At 36.2% G+C, this 23,302-nt stretch overlaps 4 protein-coding genes across 4 annotated transcripts; all 4 read right to left on the bottom strand.

Annotated features, from left to right (window-relative positions):
• Positions 1 to 182: 182 nt before the first annotated feature.
• On the bottom strand, positions 183 to 10,153 carry LOC136809628 (uncharacterized). Its single transcript, XM_067066173.1, has 6 exons — positions 3,445 to 10,153; positions 3,060 to 3,131; positions 2,740 to 2,826; positions 1,867 to 2,352; positions 1,401 to 1,538; positions 183 to 593 (listed from the first exon to the last, which is right to left on the bottom strand). Exons 1-6 carry the CDS (start codon positions 10,059 to 10,061, stop codon positions 254 to 256), a joined length of 7,740 nt encoding a protein of 2,579 aa, XP_066922274.1. The 5' UTR covers positions 10,062 to 10,153; the 3' UTR covers positions 183 to 253.
• A 440-nt stretch (positions 10,154 to 10,593) lies between these two features.
• On the bottom strand, positions 10,594 to 12,196 carry LOC136809668 (uncharacterized). Its single transcript, XM_067066212.1, has 3 exons — positions 11,928 to 12,196; positions 11,002 to 11,430; positions 10,594 to 10,658 (listed from the first exon to the last, which is right to left on the bottom strand). The coding sequence occupies exons 1-3, from the start codon at positions 12,106 to 12,108 to the stop codon at positions 10,594 to 10,596; spliced, it is 675 nt and encodes a 224-aa protein (XP_066922313.1). The 5' UTR covers positions 12,109 to 12,196.
• A 474-nt stretch (positions 12,197 to 12,670) lies between these two features.
• LOC136809629 (tubulin beta-6 chain-like) lies at positions 12,671 to 17,132 on the bottom strand. Its single transcript, XM_067066174.1, has 5 exons — positions 16,607 to 17,132; positions 15,511 to 15,769; positions 14,651 to 15,096; positions 13,783 to 14,277; positions 12,671 to 13,042 (listed from the first exon to the last, which is right to left on the bottom strand). Exons 1-5 carry the CDS (start codon positions 16,661 to 16,663, stop codon positions 12,905 to 12,907), a joined length of 1,395 nt encoding a protein of 464 aa, XP_066922275.1. The 5' UTR covers positions 16,664 to 17,132; the 3' UTR covers positions 12,671 to 12,904.
• Positions 17,133 to 17,181: 49 nt separating this feature from the next.
• Positions 17,182 to 23,051, bottom strand: LOC136809630 (lysosomal aspartic protease-like). The gene is made up of 8 exons (XM_067066175.1): positions 22,802 to 23,051; positions 21,905 to 22,034; positions 20,303 to 20,423; positions 19,446 to 19,564; positions 19,004 to 19,203; positions 18,428 to 18,550; positions 17,763 to 18,006; positions 17,182 to 17,587 (listed from the first exon to the last, which is right to left on the bottom strand). The coding sequence occupies exons 1-8, from the start codon at positions 22,858 to 22,860 to the stop codon at positions 17,426 to 17,428; spliced, it is 1,158 nt and encodes a 385-aa protein (XP_066922276.1). The 5' UTR covers positions 22,861 to 23,051; the 3' UTR covers positions 17,182 to 17,425.
• Positions 23,052 to 23,302: the final 251 nt, after the last annotated feature.

Below are 23,302 nucleotides of genomic sequence, written 5' to 3'. Positions count from 1 at the left end.
ACGACTTAAAAATTCACATAGGTTTTGCTGCGGGTTCAAGAGTTTGCTAAGAGTCTTGTTATCCTAGGAGTCGAAGTGACTTGAACCCATCTTACTCAAATTGTATCAAAACAAAAATGACAAAAAGGATTTAAAAGTTTAGAAATATATTTACAGTAGAAAATATGTATAATAAAGTTAAAATAGTTTTTGAATTTAGTAGTTTATAAAAAATATTAATATAAATATTATGTAAAATAAATTTGTAAAGTTTCTAGCATTTTTTAGATTCGATATGATCGAGTCCTCCAAGTAGCTGTTCGAGTTCTCTGCTACCGCTGGCGCCCGCTTCACCACCATCCTCTTCTTCATCATCACTCAAAATATTTGTCGAATAATCGAAATCGAATGAGGTGTTTAGAGAATCGTCTTTCTTTCTTGCGTTCTTTGAGGTAGAGGTAGGGTTGAAGTCGAATTCGTCATCTTCAGAATGGTCTGTGATTGGCTGCTTTTGATTTTGTTGGACAGTTGCCATGGTGACTGAATTATTTTGTTTGGTTTGTTGATTTTCATCTCCGATCGTTTCTTCTTCCTCGTCCGATGAATCATCCAATCTGTAGGAAATAAACAAGAGAATTGTTTGTTATTAAGACTTACAACGATCTGGAATTCCATGTTCAACTATTTGATACACTCCATGACTCCATTACTCAAAAATATTGAAAGTCACCATCAACAAGAAACCCTTTTAAACGACGCTCTTCTATTTAATACGCTCCCTTATTCGATGAGAATCCAATTCCCCTTAAAATCGAATTAGAGAGCATCAAATGTACTACTGACCAGCTCTCTGTCACTCTAATTCGAACCTCTACTATTCGCATGTTTGGAGTTAAATTTAAATACTTGCGCTTTATTGAATATAAATTCTCTTTTATTCGAACCAAACAACCAGCTTCGGTTAATCAGCACTAATATCAGCACTACAATTTAACGACAAATTTTCATTTGTAATGGTTATTTCTATGATTTCGCTTTTACTTTTTAAGATTATGTGTCGATCAGCATAATTGACCCTGTCCCGTCTTTTACTACAGCGGAGTCTTTATAACTCGATCACTCACAGAGTTCATAGATTTTGTTCGAGTTATGGAACATTCTAGTAAAAGAGAGGTGTTTATAAGGTTTTGTTGCTTGAAGCGACAATCCCACACAAAATATTTGAGAAAAAGGGAATTTCCCTTTTAAATTTTAAACACCACAAATTATTTTTAAGCGCGTTAAACAAAGCAGCAATTCTAGCCCGAAATTTGAATTCTGAAAAACGTTAAAATACATTAAAGTCTCAATATATTTCGACCATGATTGGAGTTAACGAGACATTCGATTTTAGAGGTTCGAGTTTTAAAGACTCTACTTACATTTTTTGAATGAAATGGTTTCTTTTAACCAGCGAAGACTCTTGGGTTGATTGTTTTCTATCTTTCAGGTTATCATCATCTTCATCCCAATCGCTTTCTTGCTCACTATCTGACCAATTAGTGCTTCCCAATGAAATACTAAGGAAAATGAAGAAAAGACTGTTTACATGCATTCTTAAATTGGTTTAATAGGAAACATGTTTCAAGTTTCACATAGGGGCCATATAGGAAAAGACTTTGAGCCTTCAATTCGATCGACACGAGGTAGATTTTGAAAATCAACACATACCAGTACAGGAACCTCATTTTATTTAAAAAAAAGCAACAAATGTACTTGAGATTAAGATTGCACTCGAAGGTATTCTTTAATGGCTCTAAACGAAAATATTTCTTGAGAATACTGAAAAACTAAAGGTTTAAGTGTATCTATCAGTTATACATTCTTATATTAAATAAAGAATCTCACCTTTTTGCAGCATCTTTATTCTTGGCACGTGGTGATGTTTTTGGTGAGCCTGCCGATTCTTTTACAGGTTCAAGAGTTGCCTGACGAGAGACTTTATTTGCAGGTTTAACCACTGCGGTACCATTGACAGGACTTGGTGACACAACTGGAGTGAGTTTTCTTACAGGTTTTGGTGATATGTCTCCAGTTTGCCGGATATTTTTTGAAGAGACGGGTACATAATCAAAGTCTGATTCCATTACAGGTTGGAGTGATGCGGGACGAGATATTTTGTTTGTGGGTTTAGTTAATGCGGGGTCCTTCACAGGGGTTGGGGTGAGTTTTCGCTTTGGTTTTGGAGATGTATCGGCAGCTTTGGTAGTCTCTGGCTCAGGAGATGGATTTCTTTCAGGTTGTTTTTTGACCAGTTTCTTTTTTCTTGGACTTTCATCTTTTTTGTTTTTTTCGTCACCGGAAGATTCGTCCCAAGAATCCCATGAGTCATCACTGGAAGAAGAAAAATTAAATGAGGATGATTTATCGTCGACGCAACCTTAGCCACAGGTAACAGTAAAAAATATACTTTCCCAATGGTTTACTTCTAGTATCAATTTGTTTTTGATTTTTTTCAAGTCTAGTACACCTTGCTCTTGAAACTTTTTTAAAATTTACAAAACTGTATTTCTGGAATCTTTTGTCGAAATAATTATGATAAAAACACTTTGTATAAATCAATACGGATCATGAACGAGAGAACTTCGCAAATGCACGATGCGATCGCTGAAACACGAGTTTCGAAAAATACCTAAAGTCTTCTTTCAGTTCACATAGGAGGATAGGATGAGTTGAATTCTTTCTTCCGAACACTTAAATTTAAATAATTACTACACCTACCCTTTGTTGGCAATGTTTTCAGAGGGATTTTTCACTGTCGGGATTTCTGGAATGTCTTCAGAAACTGATACGTGTGGAATGATCTTTCTAAAATATGAGAAGATGAGAGTATTTATGACTTCAGTGCCTCAATGTCAGAATGACCTGCTTGCTTCTCAGACATATATCAAAACAAAACCAATACTACAAGTTTAATGGTATGAATGAATGGACAATGATGTTTATCAAACTGATATAAGTCAATTGTAAGTATCGTGCATGCCATCAATTTTTAACCTCGAATCTCAAAATTTTCTCATCAAAGTATAAATGAGGCTTACTCTTGTTTTTCATCATTCTTCGTCGATGGCGTTTCCTGGTTTTCAACTTTGTGATCGTCATCCTTGGCACTACTAAAATATAAGAAATATTGTTTTGTTTTCAGGGGCAATCGGTGGCTGTTTCTTTATTGGGAGAAGAAGAGAAAAAGGTGCAATCATATCATTAACAGGTAACCTTCTAAATTTTGAATACACCCATCTATAAACTCGATTCTCCAAACCCAACGCCCCATGGCTCAACAGGCATTAATTCAAATGGCTTTCTAGTCCAGGTCTACCGAGAGAATTTAAGGTATTCTACATCTCTCACACAAGACTCGACCGATTACCGATTTCGTTTACATTGGCATTCGAAGAGACTTTAATAATGTAAAATTTCCCCTACCTTATTGGAGATTGTTGTCGTTTTGCTTGTTTCACTTCTTCGTTTAATTGGTGGATTTCATCAAGTTGGTCTTGATATCGTTCATAATTTCTGGCAATCTCTTTTTCCAGTTGATCCACCTGCATGGTGAGAGCTTCAACTTGCTCATTCAAATCCTGGTTCGTTACTTTACACTCGGCTAGCTCTTTACCGGCCTGGGTTCGAGTTTGCTCTCTTATAGCTTCTCTAAGTTTTTTCTCAAGCTCTTCAATCTTCTTTTGATTTTCTGAATCGTCTTTTTCTAATTCTTGAATCTCATTGGTCAATCGTCGAACTTTTTCATCGCGTGATTTCAAATCTCTTTTCTGATTGGCTAACACCTCTTCAACCTCGTTTTGGTGCTCATCTAATTGTTTTCTCAGTGACGTGATCAGTTTATCACGTGACTTCAAATCACCACTTTGATTGGATGAGACCTCTTTCGATTCTTTAATGGAATTTTTTAATTGGTCAATTTTGGCTTTCAACGATTTGATTTCATGATCGCGTATTTGAAGATCTTGTTCTTGTGAAACTGATGTGTTTCCATTCTCACTGAGAGAGTTTTCCAGCCCTCTGATCTTTTCGTTCAATAGCGCAATCTTTTCCTCTCGCAATTTTAAATCCTCCTTCTGATTGGTCGAAAGATTCTCATAATCTTTGAGAGAAGTTTCTAACTTTCTGATTTTCTCACTCATACATTTCCTTTCAGATTCAAGTTTTTCATCAATTTCCACTGATACACCTTCTTGCTCTTTTAACGAAGTTCTTAACCGTTTAATTTCATTGTTTAATGATGCAATCTTTTGGTCACGTGAATCCTCGAGATTTTTCATCTTTTTAATCAACATTTTGATTTTGTTGTCACGTGACTCTAGACCTTCCCTCTGATTGGTTGATGAACTTTTACATTGTTCTAACGAATCCTCAAGAGTTTTGATCTTTTTAATCAACATTTTGATTTTGTTGTCACGTGACTCTAGACCTTCGCTCTGATTGGTCGATGAATTTTCATATTGTTCTAAGGAATCCTCAAGATTTTTGATCTTTTTAATCATCATTTTGATTTTGTTGTCACGAGACTCTAGACCTTCGCTCTGATTGGCTGATGAACTTTCACATTGTTCTAATAAATCCTCAAGATTTTTGATCTTTTTAGTCAACATATTGATTTTATTGTCACGAGACTCTAGACCTTCGCTCTGACTGGCTGATGAATTTTCACATTGTTCTAATGAATCCTCAAGATTTTTGATCTTTTTAATCAACATTTTGATTTTTTTGTCACGTGACTCTAGACCTTCGCTCTGATTGGCTGATGAACTTTCACATTGTTCTAATGAATCCTCAAGATTTTTGATCTTTTTAGTCAACATATTGATTTTATTGTCACGAGACTCTAGATCTTCGCTCTGATTGGCTGATGAATTTTCACATTGTTCTAATGAATCCTCAAGATTTTTGATCTTTTTAGTCAACATATTGATTTTATTGTCACGAGACTCTAGATCTTCGCTCTGATTGGCTGATGAATTTTCACATTGTTCTAATGAATTCTCAAGATTTTTGATATTTTTGATCAACATTTTGATTTGGTTATCACGTGATTCTAATCCCTCGCTCTGGTTGGCTGACGAAATTTCACACTCTTCCAATGAGCTTTCAAGATTTTTTATCTTTTTATGCATTATTCGAATTTGGTTGTCACGCGATTCAATATCTTGACTCTGATTGATCGAAATCTCTTCTTGTTTTTCGAGCAGAATTTTGAATTCTCTGACTTTTTCGTTCAGGGACGAAATTCTTTGATCACGTGACTGAATATCTTGATTCAGATTGGTTGATGAATTTTTGTATTTTTCCAAAGAGTTTTCAAGATCTCTTATTGTTTTATTCATTATTCGAATTTGGTTGTCACGTGATTCAATCTCTTGACTCTGATTGGCTGAAATTTCTTCTTGTTGCTTAAGGATGACCTTCAGCTCTTTCAATTTTTCATTCAATGACGTAATCCTTTGGTCACGCGTTATTACATCTTGTTCGTGATTGGTGGAAATTTCTTGAACATTCTCAGTGTTGGTATTGTTCAGTTTCTCAATCTCCTTTCTCAATGACGTAATCTTTTGATCACGTGAAGAGATTTTTGTCTTGTAATTGGTAGAGAGCTCTTCTGTTGTTTCCTTGTTTTGAGAATTCAGTTTTTCGATTTCATGTTTCAGGGTGTTTATATGTTGATCACGTGTCTCCAACTCAGTTTGGTGATTTGCTGAAAGCTGACGAACTGCTTGCTCATTGGTTAAATTATTTTGCAAAGCTTCTTTTAAGCTTTCAACACGATCTTCCAAAGAAGAAATCATCTTATCACGGAATTCAATTTCTCTTTCAAAAGCCGCTTTTTCTGCTCGTTCATTTTTCAAACTTTTCAAATTTTGAACTTGACTTTGAAGATTGAATATTTTTTCATCACGTGATTTCAATTCAGAGTTTTGATTGGCTAATAGGTCCTCTACCTCATCATCTGGGACACTTTCGACAATCTTATCTCTGAGTCCATCCACCTGTTTCTTCAAGTCCATAACCATAAGATCACGTGACTTTAATTGGGAAACGTGTTTATTGATCAATGAATCAATTGCAGATTGTGGAATCGAGTTCACTTCTAGCGTTATGTTCTCATGCTTCAGTTGGTCGACTTGTTTTACTAAATTGTTCTTCTCCTTATCCAAAGTTTGCATTTTATTTGAATAATTTTCCATGAAGTGATTCAACTCTTGTTTATAATCTTCTATCACGTTACCTGAAGCAGAATAGACTTTCTCCTTCAGTTCTGCATTCTCACGCTTAAGCGCTTGGATGGTGATCGATTTCAATTGCAGTTCATTTTCATGAATGGAAGCCATCTTGTCTAAGTCTCGTTGTGAAACTTGTAAAGCCTCGTTCTCGTCCACACTCTGCCTAGTTTTCAAATTCAACATACTATTATGTAATTTTCGGATTTCCATATTTAAGATATTGATGCGTTTATCTTTCTTTCGTATTTCAGTTTGATGTTCCAACAGGGTGCGGTTAATTTCTTCACTTTTATCGGCCAACTGGGTCTGAATAGATTCGGACAGTTCTGTCAATTTGAATTCTAAATCTTCATTTTGGCGCTTAAGTCTTTCTTGTTGTTCTTCTGAAAAACGGAACTGTTTATTTAAACATTTCTTTTCCTTTTCTAACAATTCCAGATTTGTGCGACTTTTCTTAGCTTTTAAAGATAATTCATCTCGTTCTTGCCTGAGTGAAGAGTTCTCTTCTCCCATTTCGGACACTTTTTGTTCGCTTTCTTTGAAATGTGAAGCATCATGCTTAACACGCAGGTAATCTTTCTCAACGGCTCGTAATTTCTCTTTCAGTTTTGTGTTGTGGTAAGTGAGATCGGATTTTGAATTTTTCAAGTCTTGAATTCGCTCTTCGATCTGTACAACGTATCCTGATTGGCTGTTGTTTTCCATACGCAGCGAGCGCAATTCTTCTGCTTGTTGAGTTAGACTAAGTGCCATTTCTTCATTCTCCTTCTTTAGTTTCTCATTGATAAGAACTATTTCAGTTTTCTTGCTTCTAAATTTCTCATTTTCTTCTCGTGTCAACTTTTCGCTTGTTTCTAATTGCACCATTTTGACGTTTCTTGCAAGGTCAGCATTTTTGATTTGGTGTTGTAAATCCTCATTCAGTCGAGTAAGCTCGCCATGTTTTTGTGCCCAGACTGCTAGAGTATTGGCATGTTCAATCTCCATGCTTTCATTTTTTGTTCTCTCCTCTTGCACCTGTTCGCATAGCTTCTTTTCCATCTGAGCTCGTTTTTCCATTAATGCTTGCGCTTCGCGTGTCATTTTACTACACTTCTCTTGATAAATGATAGACTGAATTTCAGCATCCTGGATCTTGTTTTTACAAATTTCTAGCTCTGAAACAAGGCTTCTTCTCTCATTTTGCCAATCTAGTCCACCGTCTTGTTTCTCGGTTTGTAATTGTTTTGATATTCTAAGTTGTTCGTGAAGATTTTCACGGACGTTCGTAATTTCACTTTTATAATAAGTGATTTCCTTTCGAAAATCATCAAACTTCGTTTTCGCTTCTTTGGTATGCTGGTCAGCTTGCTCTGTCAGGAAAGTGACTTGAGATTTCAAATTTTCCTTTTCTTTGTTCAAACTTTTGACAGTGGTTTCTAGCTTGAAAATTGCTTCCCCTGATTTCCTTTTCTCAGAACTTTCACCGGATAAGATTTCATCTAGGTTCTCGTTCAGTTCTTTATTTAGACGAGTCAATTTCTCGACCTCACTTTTCAAATTACGATTTGAAGCTTGGACATCGGTAGAATTTCTCAAATCTCGTTTCAAAATATCAATTTGAGTTTGATAGTCTGTTGAAGTGTCTCTCAACACTTGTTCCGCGTCATGTTGGTATTGTGTTTCTTTCTGACGAAATTGGCGCTCCATATCGTTTCTCCTTTTCTCGCAGTGGCCGTGCTCTTTCTTCAAAAATTCATATTGTCCATTCAGTTCGAACTTTTCGTCTTGAGATTTTTCCAAATCACGACGGAAGCTTTCCAATTCCATTTGATGAATCTTTTTATCTGCATTAGAGCGTTGTTCTAGCCTAGTATGGTCTTGAAGCAAGCATTGATGTTTCTTTTCAAGCAGAAGGAATTTTTCACTGACCATCAATTTGTCTCTCTCTTCTTTTTCCAGATCGCCCCTCAACTCGTCAATTCTCAGATTGAAATTTTTTCTCAAATCTTCAACTTCTAGACCTTGTAATTTCATTTTATTGATCTTATCATCTCTCTGCTTTAACAGATTCTCAGACTTGCTCAACTTATTGGTACTTTCCTTTAACGCTATCTTGTAATTGTTTTCATTTGCTAAAAGCTCTTCAATCCTTGATTTGAAAGATTGCGTCTTTTCTCGAAGGACATTTTTTAGCTCAATAAAGGAAGCCTGTGACGCATCACGCTCAACTTTGAATTTATCACAATTTGCTTGAAGGTCTCTAATCTCCAACGTGAGCTGGTCTTTCCTGTTCTCCAAAATGTGATTGTTGTCATGAAAACTCCGTGATTCACTTTTCAAAATGCGTGTCTGCTCCTCCAAATGTCTCAGTGTATCTTTCTTGTCTTGCAATTCCTTTTTGGCTTGCAGCAACTTGTCTTCAAAGTGTTTCTTACAGTCTTTAGACTCTTGGCGAACCCTGTCGCACATATCTTGTAATGACTTTGTTTCTTTCTTGAACTCATTCACTCTTTTCTCTCGTTGCTGCAACCTGGACATTAACCCATCCTTCTCTTGTGATAATCTTTGTAATTCTGCTTCAGAAGCGCTCGCATGTTTCTTGAATTCCATTTTGCTTTCACGTCGTAATTTATCCACCACTTCTTCGAAGTTCGCTTCAGCGTTCGTCTTCAACTTCTTCATCTCTTTCAATTGTGTTTGAAGTTTTTCGATGGAAACATTTTTCTCTTTAACCTGTTTCTTCAATTCTATCTTCTGATTGGCTACCTGTTTTAACAAAGAGCTTTTCTTCTCTTGTTCATTTAACCAATTAGAATTCGTTTGGCAAGCGCTATTAACAGTCATTGGATGAGGTGTCTGTATGCCTTTATTCTCATTACCAGACCTTTCACCACTGACATTGGACTCCTGCAGCCACTTGCTGACTTTTAAATTGCTTTCCATATTTTTAACTTTGACTACATTTTCTTCTTCCTTCGTCTTTGCGTTTTTGAAAGAAGTCCATAACGAGTTCCAAACCCCTTGATTTTCTTCTGTTTCTTTCACCTGCGGTGTCTCTATCACTGTTTGACACAATTCTTCAGTGTTTCTGAGATCGTCACTCGACTCGGCAGCCAAAGTATCTAATGTATCGCACTTTTTCAAAAACGATTTTATACTGCTCAATTTTCTTCCAGGTATCGCTTGTTGTAGAAGGTGAGCTGTTGAAGCACTAGCCTGGTCGGTATCAGATTTTGATTTTTTCAATTTAGAAATACTACTTTGTAGTTCAGTATTTAGTCCAATGAGAGATCTCAATGTGTTTGCATCCAGTACTTGAGAGCCATCCATTGTTGAGCAACTAGGTTTTCCACCGTTACTGTGGAGGTCTGTGTTGGAGGATTTGATTACAGCACTCAATGTGTTTGCATCGAGCAGTTTAGAGCCACCTTTTGTAGATTTTCTTTGGTTGACTTCTTGTGTTTCTGTTGAAAGTTTTGGATTGGGAACCTTTTGTTGGACTGTATCTGGATGGAATAACAGGCTCATTGTGTTGGGGCCCAATAGTCTGGAACAAGATTTAGTTGGATTTGGAACATGTCTAGTTGACCTTCTTTTACTATTGGCTCCCTTCCCTTTAGTGAGAAGGTGTGACGTTGAAACACTTTTCATATTCACTTCAGTATTACTTTGAAGATCAGTATCCGATTGAAGTAATGCGTTCATAGTACTGGCGCTTATCAATTGAGAAGAAGTCCTTTTTGATTTTGGCCCTCTATGGATTATTGTTGTAGTCGAATCGTTATCTAACTCAATATCGGTATCAGACTGAAGCAATGCATTCATAGTACTTGCACTAAGCAACTGTGCACTGGTCCTTGATGACTTTTCTTTACCAGGTTCTTGCCCTTGTGTTACTAGGTGACCAGATAAGAGGCTGGTGTTACTATGTAGATCTGTATTTGATTCGAGAAGGTTTCTCAATGTGTCAGGGTCAAGAATAGCTGAGCCACCGGTTGGCGATTTGATCGGATCAGGAGGAAGGTTGGATGGGATGGAGACGTTCTGTTCGTCCACCACGTTGAGTGTGAATAAAGTCTTCTGTTGACCCGTTGATCCTGAAGTAAAAGACAAGTAATTGAAAATATTTTTCGTTGCTCATAAAGAAAAGAAAATGAAATCATAGAAACTATTCGTTCTAAGGTTTTGTTCAATCGAAGCTCGACATGAAAATTTATTCTATCAAAATGTTCTCTAGATCCTCATGACTATATTTTCATAATTATCGTAAGCTGAGATAAGCGGTGGTACACTAGTCCTCTTCAGTCTTGATTTACGTACGGGAGACCAAGGTTTGTTTTCACTTACGGCAATTTACTTAGTAAGTGAAAAAACCGTCGCCTACGTCAACCCATACAATGTAAGGGACGTTTGGTAGTCTGTCTGAAGTGAAAGATTTCTTCAATTGAAATTTTTCACAAGACTTCCAAACTCTACTATATTGCTATGAATTCACTTCAGCAGCAAACCCGCTCGTGATTTTTTTTTCAATTTGGAATTGCCTGGAAAAGACCTCAGATGATTTCATGTTAAACCCTCGTACTTTTAGGTGCCAAATAAAGGGGGGGGGTTGGAAAATTTTCGAGATTTTAATAAACGGGGGGGGGTCCTAATAAGGTCCGAGGGGTTGGAAAATTTTCGAAAAATTAACAAGCGGGGGTGGCCCGTTTATTTGGCACCTAAGAGTAACGATTCTTATTTTAATGCCTCACTAAAAATATCTTACCTGGCTCCTCGTGGAAAAGTTTATAATGAACAAAATAATCTTCTTCGTTCAGAAAAGTCGGATGTTCCGGACAAATAGAACACATGCAAACAGGATTGGGTACATCTGACAGTCCATTCAGACTCCCTTTCAAACTGTTTGTATCATGCGCTATGCGTTGATGTTCATTTTTGACCTGTTCTAAACGACCCAATAGGTTGGTAACAGCAGTATTACCGCTTGTATTGGACTTTTTACGTACTAGGCTAGAAGGCAATTCTTTTGCCTTTTTCCTTTTGGATGAAACGGTGTCACTGGTAGACGGACCAGCTTCTAGGCTATCCATTTCATTGGAGTGAGCGCGCTTCAAATGAATGGAAAGCTCTTGTTGTGTTGCAAAAAACATATCAAAGGGACAGAATGGACACAAAAAGCTTGAATCGCCATCACCTGAAAAGTAAAGAAAAACAGGTTAGGTGCTGTGGTATAGTGGTCATTGACCTTAGTAGGCGACTGAGGTTCGATTCCCACTCGCAGCGGTTGACTTGGCAATTGAATGAACCTTAGCCCGGGTCAACACTTGCTATGTGATGGAAATTGGGTAGTCAGTTTAAGGTGCTGACGGGGCGCTCATTAAAGGCTATAGTTAGTTTGTAGTCTACAGTTGTGAAAAATGGCCTCAAAGCCTCCTGCGATTCAACAAAATAGAATTAGAAATAGGTTTTTCACTACTGTATCTGATCCCTCAAAATCGAGGAAAATCTTCACGTTACCCTCATTGGAGTAGAGATAAAAAGATGGGGGATGACACCAATAAGTAGTTTAAAGTCCCAATGACCCACTACTACATTCTTTTTAATGAGAACTTGAAGAGATAAAATTAATTTTGTCACAACGTAAACACCCAAAAAGAGGTTTTATCAAAAATGACGAAAAAAAATTCTTACCACTTCCTCTGTCGCTACCACCATTGTTGGTTTTCTTTCCTCCGTGAGCTAAGCGATGGTGTGCGAAATATGCCTCCATACTGACAAAAGATGGTTTGTTTGGACATAATGCACAATAACAAATTCCTGGGGCATCTTGTGCCGTCGAGTTGGCTCCACCTCTAAATGAGTCATCGGCCATATTCTTTAATTAATTATAGCATTCCAAAGACTAATTATTTCCCCGAACAAATACTACACGTGCAAATGATTTCCAAATTTCTTCTGGATTGAATTCTATTTTTCGATAAATATGTGTTTCTTTTTTTTCTCGATTCATTTGACGTCAATTCTTAAAATGCTTCAGAAAATATTGACGTCAATTCAAGTTTAGCCCATGGCCTGTACCGAAAGAATAGAAAGAGACACACACGAAAGATTTCTCTAAAAGCAAAGATTGCCTGTGAGTATCGGAGTGATACTGACTATGTGAGACGCATCTAAGCCAGAATAACGGTATTAAAATTATATTAAACTTCTCTTTATAGACAATGCATGTTTTTCAGATGAGTGCTTTAATTCCACAAGTCTCAATTTAATATGTAAACAAGGGTCCTCAATATGTCAACGTACGGAATAAATTCATCATGTCTTATCTTTAATGACTTTGGTCAATGCCCAGTACATATGTTCTGTAATGCTGTCGTGGAAGGTAACGTTTTTAATAATATGAAACACCCCACGCTGTTCCATATTGTTCGTTGGCACATCCTTTCAGTAGAGGGGTTGTTTTCATCGAATAGATTGTTATTCATTGATGGAACATTGTCTTTTTTTAAACTAATTTCACCGACTTTTTCATCACGTTGATCACGATAGTGGGCTTATCAGTGTAAAGCTATCCCATCGTTGCGGGGTCTTCTACCAAATGGATTTGACCAATGATAAAAAGCCATTCTTCGAGCTGTCTCCTCAACTATATTGTCATCTCAACAGTGTCATAACCCACCAAAACCTGAATCCAACTCCTCTAGTGAATCTTCAAGCTCACAGAATTCGGACGGGATATCATCATCAACAGGCACATGCGTATATTGTTCATACTCTGAGATAATGTCAACGATGTTTGCTTCGGCCTGAAATATCAAAAATGTTTGCCAAGTTATTGTGACTGAGAGAGAGAGACTAAACCTACCCAAAAAAAGGCATAGGCCTCATAGCTATGAGGATCACAGCGCATAAATTAAATTCAAATGCTAATGAAAATACTATACTATCAAAAATAAATAATATAGTAAAGTCTTAGTGGAAAATACTAGTCGAAAATAATATCATCAATGTAAACAATCAAGGGGCAATTTTCACAGAATAAATCAACTTTCTCCATTCCAATTTATTCATAGCTAAATCATGCCAAACATTAGAATCTATTCCAGATTTTTTCATACATTTATTCAAAGATCGACCGTAGGTGTACCTCGGAGCACCACGAGGACGTTTCGCACGAACCCAACATGATAACATTTTCCTTGGAAGACGATTCCAGGGCATTCGTATAACATGGTGGTTATTGTGACTGATTTTTGCTAATTGAGCCTTACCTTAGGTGACTTATGAATGATGGGGCTGGGAAGGGGTTATTAGAAAGTTTTTTAAATCCTACAAACCGGCTGAATAAGACACCTTTCAACCTTCTGCGCCTAAAAAGATCCCTAAAATGGGATTATTTTAGAATCTATTAGTGTCGAATCTGCCGGCCAGTTTCTGTGTTGACGCCAACTTTGACCCTAGAAATATTGAACCCAACCTCCTTTCAATGCTAAAGTTGACAAATAAAACTGTATGTATGTCATAAATATGTGTGTCTATAAATTACCTCCATGAATTGTAGTTCTTCCATTCCTTGTGCTGTGTACCAATGGAGAAAGGCTTTACGTTTCATCATTTTGAAATAACGGTCTCTCGAACGTCGTAAAATGTTTTGTATTGAGGTATTATTAGCAATGAAAGTTGCTTTTAGTCCTCGTCCTTTCAATGGGACATCACAAGATGCAACTTTCGCATTGTGTGGGATCCATTCCACAAAAGATGAACTGTTCTTATTTTGAAAATTCATAATAGTTTCTTCGATTTCTCTAGTGTTCGTTTGACCACGGTAAATGGCGGCAAATGTTAAGTAGCGCCCAGACCTCGGATCGCAATCACACAACATGTTTGAAGGTTCAAATAAGTCTCTTGTTACCTCCGCAATATCATTCTTGAGGTATGGTTTCACATAATCATGAACTAATGGGGATAATCCAGTCATATAGAAATGCAGACGTGGGAAGGGAACCATGTTGACTGATAATTTTCGGACGTCCGAATTCAGCTGAAAAGAATAAAAAAGAGAATTATTAGAGTGAGATGATTGAAAGTGTGACGGTTTTGTAAAAGGTTTTGCTTTATAATCCCGTAAAGATGTGTAGATATTCAGCCACCAGATGAATATACTTACTTTACATCTACATCAATGAGAAAATTCGACGAGCAGTGTTAACATGATGTTATATTGGCTTCGAATGGTATTTGAGAATAGGGGTATGAAAGAGGAGAAAAAATATCGTCAGGCAATAGATAAAGGTATTTCATATATTTTATCTGAACAAGATAACAGCGCTTTCTAATAGGTCCTACTGAAAATATGAAAAGTAACATAATGTTCGGATGAGATGTTGATAAAGAAAGTTAGAATATGCATTTACCTGGCCAGGGTAGCGCAGACTGGTGGTTGCACCACCGAGAGTTGAATAATAATTAATATAATTAATCCTTTCAACTTTTAGTTTATTCATACAGATTTTATACAACGCTTCATTATCTATACAAAAGACACCATTGCTATAATCCACCAGATATGCCAGACTAAGGATAGTATTGTATGGCTCAACAACGACGTCGGAAACTTGAGTCGACGGCAAAACGCTGGCATTCATGAGCAAAATGTCGGGAAACTCGTCATAGAGACGACATAGTAACAAGGAACCAAATCCCGACCCAGTTCCTCCACCAACAGAATGAGCCAATTGGAAAGCTTGGATGCAGTCACATGACTCGCACTCCCTTCGAATGATCTCCATTGTTTGTTCGATATACTCTCCACCTTGGTGAAGGTAACCTTTGGCCCAGTTGTTGCATGAACCATCTTGTCCTGTTTGGCAGGATAAAAAAGATAAATTGAATGTTTCTCTCTTTATAAGGGAAAAGCCCCGGAAAAGCAAACGAGATAAAGAGTATAAAGCAGCAAACAATATTGCCTGAATACATAAAAATAGTGTAACCAAGAAGGACATCGACGGAGAAAGTTTTTTTAGGCTTCTCATTTATGCACATTAAAACTTTAGGGAATTCACTTTCCCTCCTTATTTGTGTGTTTTTAGGACTTCAACGTTTGTTTTCCAAGTAAAAAGGAAATTACTGTCCACTTACTGTCCTAAGCATCGAGATCTGTAAGCCTCTCGTAAAGGTTGAGAATTTCTCTCTAGGCCTTTGAGCTCTAAAACTTAATTTTCCTAAGGTGTTGAGATTGTCATTTTTAAGTAGCAAGAAAAATGAAGGGACCTACCGTTTAACATATGGTCAGGCTTGAACAGATCTCTCAATTTCCCACCACGAATCGAATCTAAAACGCCTGGTTCCATATCCACCAAAACACTCCGTGGTACAAACTGCACTTCACTACCCCCATATGTGCCAATCTCTTTAAAGTAAACTTCATACTTCCCACGAGGTTTCAGGATATCTTCACGGGGGTCAGAAAGTGCTTGTTGGCTGATCTTTCCATCCAGTGGAATTTGATGGTCAATACATATCGTCTCCCAAAACTAGAATTAGAAATTCAATAGAAGCTTTCAAACTTTTTCAGTCTGTTAAGCTTCTAATTACAATGGTAACGTTCTTAAATCATGTATTCTAACACCCCCTTCTCACAGACTACATGGAATTTTATCAGCCAGTGGATGTAAAAATAAGGGATCAAAACTCGATGGGGATTGATATTCCCATGTTTTAAATGGCTGGGGATTTGAATTTCATCGTTTTCTAGTTAGGAAATTTAGTGGGGATGGGTAAAATAGCACAACGTTTTGCAGTTGGGATTTGTGACATATTGGATTATTTTCAGAGGGGACAAAAGTTGGAGGATAATTTTCTACAGGGGATGATATCACGGCCAATTTTTCCAGCGGGAAGGTTCCCAGTGGGTTTGTATTTCAGAAACATTTAGGCGTTCGAAAATTTTTGCAATAGCGCACCGCGCTGAATCTAAAAATAGATTTTATTTTTGACATAATCATTACTCTCGATGTGTTTGTACGAGTTCCAATCCCATCAACCTTTGCGTTAATCTCTTTTGCACGTTAATTGCATCGTTTGACAAAAGATATATAACAGCTTGCACGTATCTTTAATTGAGCCGCGTTGAATTGTGGGATTGCAACTCGTACAAATGTCAAAAAAAGTGAAAAATAATAATTATGACGTATGTGTTGCGGAGCGCTATTTAGAGAAATAATAGAGGGTTTGAGAACTTGCTATTCGAATGGATTCAAATCCACGATAAGTTGATCGCAGTATCAATTACTAATAACAATGTAAAAAGTCATAAAGCAGGAATATTTTTATTTGTAAAGAAGAAAAAGTTCCATCAAAATAAACCATACTTTTTCACCAATCTGATTTCCACATTGTCCTATCTGTACGCTGACGATTTCCCTCATTCCAACAATTCACACACACGATCATTTGGCAGGTTAAACTAATTCCACAAATCCAAGAAGACCGAATTCGTTACATAACTATATCAATAACGTTTTATAAAAGCGAACGATTGTAACATTTTAACATAACAGTTTGGTGTACAACATATATTTTAATCGAAGAGATTTGACTATGGAAAATTTCATGACATTATTTTGATAGACTGTTACTAATTATTATTGTTTTCATAACTTTGAATGTAAAAATAACTTTTTCATTCGATGAGTCCCTCTACTCTCACACAACCTACTAAAACAACACGGGTTCAAAATCCTGCTCATGTCAGTGTTTATACAGGTCACATGGTGATTTCTCATTTCTCACTTCCTCTTGTCCTAGTTCTCTGACCCCAATCATATTTCAAAGACCAAAATAAAGATTTCTATGGGGATCTATCCAAGTTTTCAGACACGAAAAACTTGAGATGCGTTTGTCTAAATATTACAAATAGGGAATAAACTGAGCAGTATTGTATCGATTTCTGTTTTACAAAGTTATTATATATTGTACCAAAGCTTAACCTAAATTCTTAAAAAAATACAAAATACGAATGAAAAACAATTGAACCATTAAAAAACAAAAAGAATCAATATTACATCAATAAAATAGAAAAAACGAAAAATCCTAAAGTGCAAGTGTGAGATACTGAAAGTCGAGCCAAGTTTTTGCAAGACTTATTTGAGGGACTTTGTGTGTACAGTATACTAAAAAATCATGTCAAATTATTTGGTTTTGGCGAATCCAACTCTGTTGTTACCAAGATCGAAGACAGTGTAGTATGGACCAATGAAGACATCTCCCAAGATCCACAAGGGACCACGTGGTGGGGGAACATCGATTCCAAGGAAACCACTGATGCATTCTGTTTGTCCCATGGTGGAAACCTACCAGAGAAAAATGAAAATATTATAATTGAGTAATTATAAAATACATCTAAATTTTGCTTCATTATTTTGCCTCCTTCAACGAGAACTTGGTAGAGACGGTATTACGAAAAGGCTAAACTCCAAAGAAAAAGGCTTAGTCACATTCATTAATAAACGGAGTTTAAATCTTCACCTTCAAGATGTAATCTTCTCCTTTCAAAGTGAATTTCTTTCCACCAATGACGAAGTCCATAGCAGGGAGGGTTGGGATTTTAGCGCAATCAATAGTGTATTCTCCACCAACGATTGGTGTAGCTCCAATTTGTTCGTTCAATTTCTTGACCTCTTCCGATGGTCCGGCGATGAGGGACGTTCCGGTGTCAGCGATGGCATGGCAACCTCCGGTGCAGAAGACTTTTTCACCGTTGATTTGAATGCTTCAAAAGAATATGAAATCGATTACTTTAGAATTAATTTTTGCGGGGATTATATTTCGCTGTTGAGCTATTCCGCGAAATTTTAAGATTTCGCGGGGACTTAATTTCGCGGATGGCTCTATTGTAACTAACATTTTCAAGATTTTGTGCTATTTTACTGCCGAACTATGCACATTAGTTGTGAAATACACATTATTAGCCCTTCTTTGATGGCAGTAAACATGTTAAAAGATCTTTTCAAGTTTCCATTGGGACGCGGATGACAACCAAATCCATGAAATGCGCGAAAATTAATCCAAATTAAAGTAATCAGTTTGTAATCATAAAAACATTGCTTAAAGTTTTCAATTATTATCAAAGCTTGATGGTTGTAAACTTTGTTTCCTATGAAATAATCAATTCCTTTTCATGAAAGTTTTACCTGTCCATGTCAAATTGCCAATATCCTTTGATGGAAACAGGGACATACGTCATGTCTCCAGTGTATTTGGATTGGTCGATACCTCCCAATAACAATTCACCACCATCTGTGTCTGAAGCGTTTCTAGAAGAGTTGAGAGAAGTTTCTTTTTTTATAAAATTTATTGATACAACAAGTGCGGAGTTGTTTTTAATGCATGACAGGACAGTTGCCCCGAACAACTGCTCCCACCAACACCAAGTAATCTTGCACCTACACTATTTTTTACCAAGGGGTCAATTTCTTCTTTAATAAGGAACCATGAGTCTCTTATGTGAAGAAGTTTCATTCTTCATGAACTAAAAAAATAGCTATGAATATCAAAAGCAGTAGCTAGCATGAAAATAAGAAATTACAGTAGACTCTCGCTTATTCGAACTTCTATTGTTCAAACTTATTACCAGGCCCCGTCGAGGAGAAACTCACTTAAAATACTTTCTACAATTTGAATCTCTCTGTAACTCAAACATACAGAGAGTCAACTGTTTTGATATTAAAGCTGTTCTTCAGAAGTGCAGAATAATATTTGAGACCAACCTGTTCAAGTAGAATGAAAAGACAGCATCATCGACCAACTTTTGGCTGACCATGTTGTAAAATGGTGGGACGACGTGATCAACAGAGATTTCTTGGTATCCCATACCAAACAGACCATCAAACTTGGCAGCAATAAAAGCAACTCCTGGTACACTTTTTGCTTCACCGAAAGTTTGTGATTTCACACTGATACCAGCAACCTATAAAAAATAAATTGAAAATGTGGTAATATGAAAGTTTTCCTAAAAGAAATGATATCACAGTAAGTGGAAATTAGGAAGATTAGCTGCCCTCGGTAAATTTTTCTGACAAAATTGTGGGAACAAAATTGTCTGGCAAAAAAGAACCAATGAAGTGTCAAGTAAAGTTTAAAGTAAAGCCTTCCCAGACAAACAACAACCCTGCAAACAACTGCAAAATTAAGTAAAGTAATAAGGCTTACAGTAACAGTATCTTCACTCAAGAAACCAGAGCAACTTCCACTTCCATAACGAATGGCAAAGGCTGTACCATTTTTTTTGTAAGTACTCGATTTGTCAGAATGGTATTTGCTGTGTAAAACTAATGAAAAGGAAATGGAAAATTATTAGTATCCTGGCTTACAGCCACGATTGATCATGCTTTATAAATTTACCACCATATACGATTATTGCTTTGAATTATACTAATTGTTACAGTTTTGATGTCAGCTAAGTGGAAGGTTAAACACAGGAAGGAATTTAAACCAAATACAGGAAGGAATTTAAACCAAATACAGGAAGGAATTTATACCAATTTGAACTTCAAAGTTCTGTCAGATAAATTAGAGTTTAAATAAAATTTTACGTAAATTGTACTCTAACTGACAAAATGTAATGAACATCCAATGGCTTTATTTCTATATGTGTGTTTGAGTACGGGACTGTATGGTACCGGGTGCGCCACAAAAAAGTTTCTCTCTTTAAAACTAATTTTCCTAAAATCAATAAAAATACATTAAATATGGGTTTCGAGGTACATCCACCGTTACATAGACTATATCCAGTCTAGAACCAAAAATATGAGGAAAATTTCGTTAAAAGTAAATTGAAAGGATTTTGATGAACATTTCAAACCCTTCCGTTCCTTAAATTTCAAAATTTATTTGTTTAATTACTGAAAAATGGTCTTAATCATGTAAAGCCTTTCTTTATTCTTAGATTTTGAGAAAATCAGTTTCAAAGAGAGAAACTTTTTTGTGGCGCACCCGGTACAATTTTTTTTATGATTTTCAGTAGTCAGCTAACAGTAGCCATGTAACATAATTTTGAGTAAACTTACAGCATGCAGGTGAGAAGTGGCATTGTGATGAGGGGACCCACAAGTTTGATGATCCTGTATCGAAAACAACTTTGAATGCTTGAGGTGGTGTTCCAATGCTTATTTCACCATAATATTGGGCCTAAAAGATTTAAATTATAGTGAATCTCTAAAACGAATGAACAACCGCTTCTGCTCAGATCATACTCTCAAACAAGGAGAGAGGGGGGTTAGGAATAAGCGGCCTGGCTGGGTGGAAATGTTCATTCCTGGGTGGAAAATTTGAAAAAGGAGGGCAAAAGAGGGAACTTTCCCAAAAATCCTTAAGTCCTGCTCTTGGGTTTTTCAAAAATTTTATTAGCAGGGGATGCTTATTAGGTACGCGTTTTTTTTTTTTAAGAAACTAGTTTTACCAAGCAGCCTCAATGTTTCTTAAGAAATCAGCCTTTTGAGCCTTAAATGTTTCTTACATGTTTCTAAACTTTTTGACATAATCAGCCTATTTTTCCATGTTTTGATTTGAAGGTTCTTAAAAAAAACGAATTAAAAATGTCATTTTTTCATTTTCAGCCTTAGCATGTTTCTTAGTTTTTAGGCATTCTGAGCCTCATGTTTCTTAAAAGTGTGTTTCTTAAAAAAAACAAACGTGTACCTGAGAGTATACAGAGGAGCCAGTTTACATTACTGGCTAACATTGTGGTTATGTTGGTAGTCTACAGGAATTTTTAATTCGATTTTGGGCCACACAGGGACAAATTGCTTACGTACGTGCTTAAAGATTCAATTTGTAGAGACATTTACATATGCAGTTATATGGAGATAAAACTTTAATCAATCAATTATCTACTCTTTAATAAGAAACCATTGTTAGGACTATATCAAGATTTTCTTTCTTGATGCAGGGTTGAATATTATTTGCAATCAGTTTGACCTTGTAAAATGATGTTTTAAATGACAGATGCATATTTCTCAATATTGTAATTGTCATGTTAAATTACAAGTGCAAATATTTTAACATAAACAAAGAAAAAATGCTTTCTGTTTGAATGGTTATAAGTATCATGTTTCAGTTTCTAAAGACAACAATTCATGTGTCACAGCAATAGATATTACATTAGTGCATTGATTTAAAATGTTGCAATATTATCAAACCACGTGGGGAGCATGAGCATTACTAGGACTAGATTTCTAATGAAAGTGCATAACCCAACAAAAAAATCTATATGTATGTGAAAAAACAATCTAAAGTTTTTGAAAATTAGCATTTCCCCATAACCCCAACTTAAAACATTTTGTCTAATTGATGTGAAAGCATCTTAAAAGGGAGCTAATTTTTGCTGGAACTAGTTTTTGACAGTGAAAATAAATGCAAATAATAAGTCTTATTTCATTTTGCAGCTATGACCTTGTTCTTTATTTAGAAATTATTAACGTGAGTTCTGCCTGTTCCCTTGACACTGGGCGCATTCTACCTGGAAAAGTCATAAAATGGGGAGAAAAACTAGATTTTACCCTCCTCTCTAATTAAACATGAGAGTAATGACAGTATTAAACTATTTAAATCAAATGCAATAACATGTTTTGGAGACTTTCATGTTCAAATAATGAAACAAACATTCTTACATCTAAGAAGTTTTTGATTGGTTCAGGATGTGGTGCAAATAAATTTTGTTGATAAGCAGGGATGAGGTTTGCAGCTCCTTGTTCTTTCAATTCTTGACGCACGGTTTTGTCAACCTTTTTCAATTGGATTCTAAAAGATAAAGAATTTACTTTTACTTTCACTTTCGATTTTTTTAAAAGAGAGTGATTTCGATTTTAACTACTATTAGGTTCCAAATAAGCACCCCCCCCCCCGCTTGCTAATTTTTCGAAAATTTACCAACCCCCCGGACCTTATTAGGACCCACTCCCCCACTTTCTTAATCTCTAAGAATATTTTCAGCTTTTAAAGAGAAGGTCCCTTATTTTCCTCTAAATAGGCTGATTTTATTCAAATTTTACCTTATTTTTGGGTTTCAGAAGTACAATTTCCAACCCCCCGGCAATTAGGTCCCCCCGTTTATTAAAATCTAGAAAATTTTCAAACCCCCCCCCCAACTTAACTGGGAAAAGTTGAAGGCAGCAGATCTCAAACCTCAAATCTATGCCAGAGATATCCGGCGCACAAGCCGCAATTTCCGGACTGGATTTTGCTACTGCTGTAGTGTCTGTATATATTTCCAACAAAAACACCCAGTTGAAAACAAAACTAAAGCATAAGCATACAATGGGCCTACAAATTGCAAGGGTGTCAAACTGTCAAATGAGCCACTCCCCACATTATTAAAGATTTTTTTCAATCCCTTTAAGATGATCTACACACCATCTAAAACAGTGAAGAAAAACAAAAATGGAGTATTTTGATGTTTTGTTATTGAGAAGGAAGAACAATTGTTTAGCCAAAATCTCACTCAGCTGTTGTCTCTGCAACAGCAAGTCTTCATACAATAGTAATAGATATTGAAATAAATAAAATACCTTTTGATTTCTCCATGAACCAGGGCTAAAACAGTGATAAAAATGGCAAGGGACTTCATTTTCGCTGACTTTTTCTCACTTCCCGAAAAACACAGCACCTTTCACTTTTCAAATTCTCGGAAAGCGATCCTTTGTTTACACCGGTTGGTTAAATAGTCAAAGTAAAACCAAGCTAGTAATAAAAGTAAAAAATAAAAATTCCACGATTTTCCAGTCCTTTTAAAGTATAGCTTGGTGGCTGCGCTTGAATAGTATAGTTTCATGAGTCAGTCATGTGACCTTCTCGTGATTTTCAATAAAGCTTAATTTACACGTAAATAGTAAATTATATTTCCATCTGAAATATAATTGATAATGTGTTCCATTTTGTAAAATCTCGTACCAAATCTTCAAAATACATGTTTAAAGCCTTTAAAGTTCAAAGTGATATGTATAGAGTAAAATTTCAATATTTATCCTCATTTCCTTAGAAAGGTCTTTCAGTTAGGATAGAGTCTTACT

The sequence above is a fragment of the Clytia hemisphaerica genome, unplaced genomic scaffold (genome assembly GCF_902728285.1).
Source record: "Clytia hemisphaerica strain Z4C2 unplaced genomic scaffold, Clytia hemisphaerica genome assembly, whole genome shotgun sequence".
Taxonomy (NCBI): Eukaryota; Metazoa; Cnidaria; class Hydrozoa; order Leptothecata; family Clytiidae; genus Clytia; species Clytia hemisphaerica.
The sequence above is the reverse complement of the archived record's forward strand: the minus strand, read 5'-3'. Positions and strand labels throughout refer to the sequence as shown.

What these genes read in the sequence shown, in the direction of transcription:
- LOC136809630 (XM_067066175.1), bottom strand. Translation starts at nt 22,860, where the DNA reads ATGAAGTCCCTTGCCATTTTTATCACTGTTTTAGCCCTGGTTCATGGA. An exon ending in GTTCATGGAGAAATCAAAAG is followed by an intron (nt 22,035 to 22,801) that starts GTATTTTATTTA and finishes TTTATCTTTTAG; the next exon opens with AATCCAATTGAAAAAGGTTG. An exon ending in TGAGTGAAGATACTGTTACT is followed by an intron (nt 19,204 to 19,445) that starts GTAAGCCTTATT and finishes TATTTTTTATAG; the next exon opens with GTTGCTGGTATCAGTGTGAA.
- LOC136809628 (XM_067066173.1), bottom strand. Translation starts at nt 10,061, where the DNA reads ATGAATGCATTGCTTCAGTCTGATACCGATATTGAGTTAGATAACGAT. An exon ending in AAGAATGATGAAAAACAAGA is followed by an intron (nt 2,827 to 3,059) that starts GTAAGCCTCATT and finishes CTCATATTTTAG; the next exon opens with AAAGATCATTCCACACGTAT. An exon ending in AACCATTTCATTCAAAAAAT is followed by an intron (nt 594 to 1,400) that starts GTAAGTAGAGTC and finishes TATTTCCTACAG; the next exon opens with ATTGGATGATTCATCGGACG.
- LOC136809668 (XM_067066212.1), bottom strand. Translation starts at nt 12,108, where the DNA reads ATGGCCGATGACTCATTTAGAGGTGGAGCCAACTCGACGGCACAAGAT. An exon ending in TGGTAGCGACAGAGGAAGTG is followed by an intron (nt 11,431 to 11,927) that starts GTAAGAATTTTT and finishes TTTACTTTTCAG; the next exon opens with GTGATGGCGATTCAAGCTTT. An exon ending in ACTTTTCCACGAGGAGCCAG is followed by an intron (nt 10,659 to 11,001) that starts GTAAGATATTTT and finishes CTTTCACTTCAG; the next exon opens with ACAGACTACCAAACGTCCCT.
- LOC136809629 (XM_067066174.1), bottom strand. Translation starts at nt 16,663, where the DNA reads ATGAGGGAAATCGTCAGCGTACAGATAGGACAATGTGGAAATCAGATT. An exon ending in GAAATCAGATTGGTGAAAAA is followed by an intron (nt 15,770 to 16,606) that starts GTATGGTTTATT and finishes TTCTAATTCTAG; the next exon opens with TTTTGGGAGACGATATGTAT. An exon ending in AAGAACTACAATTCATGGAG is followed by an intron (nt 13,043 to 13,782) that starts GTAATTTATAGA and finishes TTGATATTTCAG; the next exon opens with GCCGAAGCAAACATCGTTGA.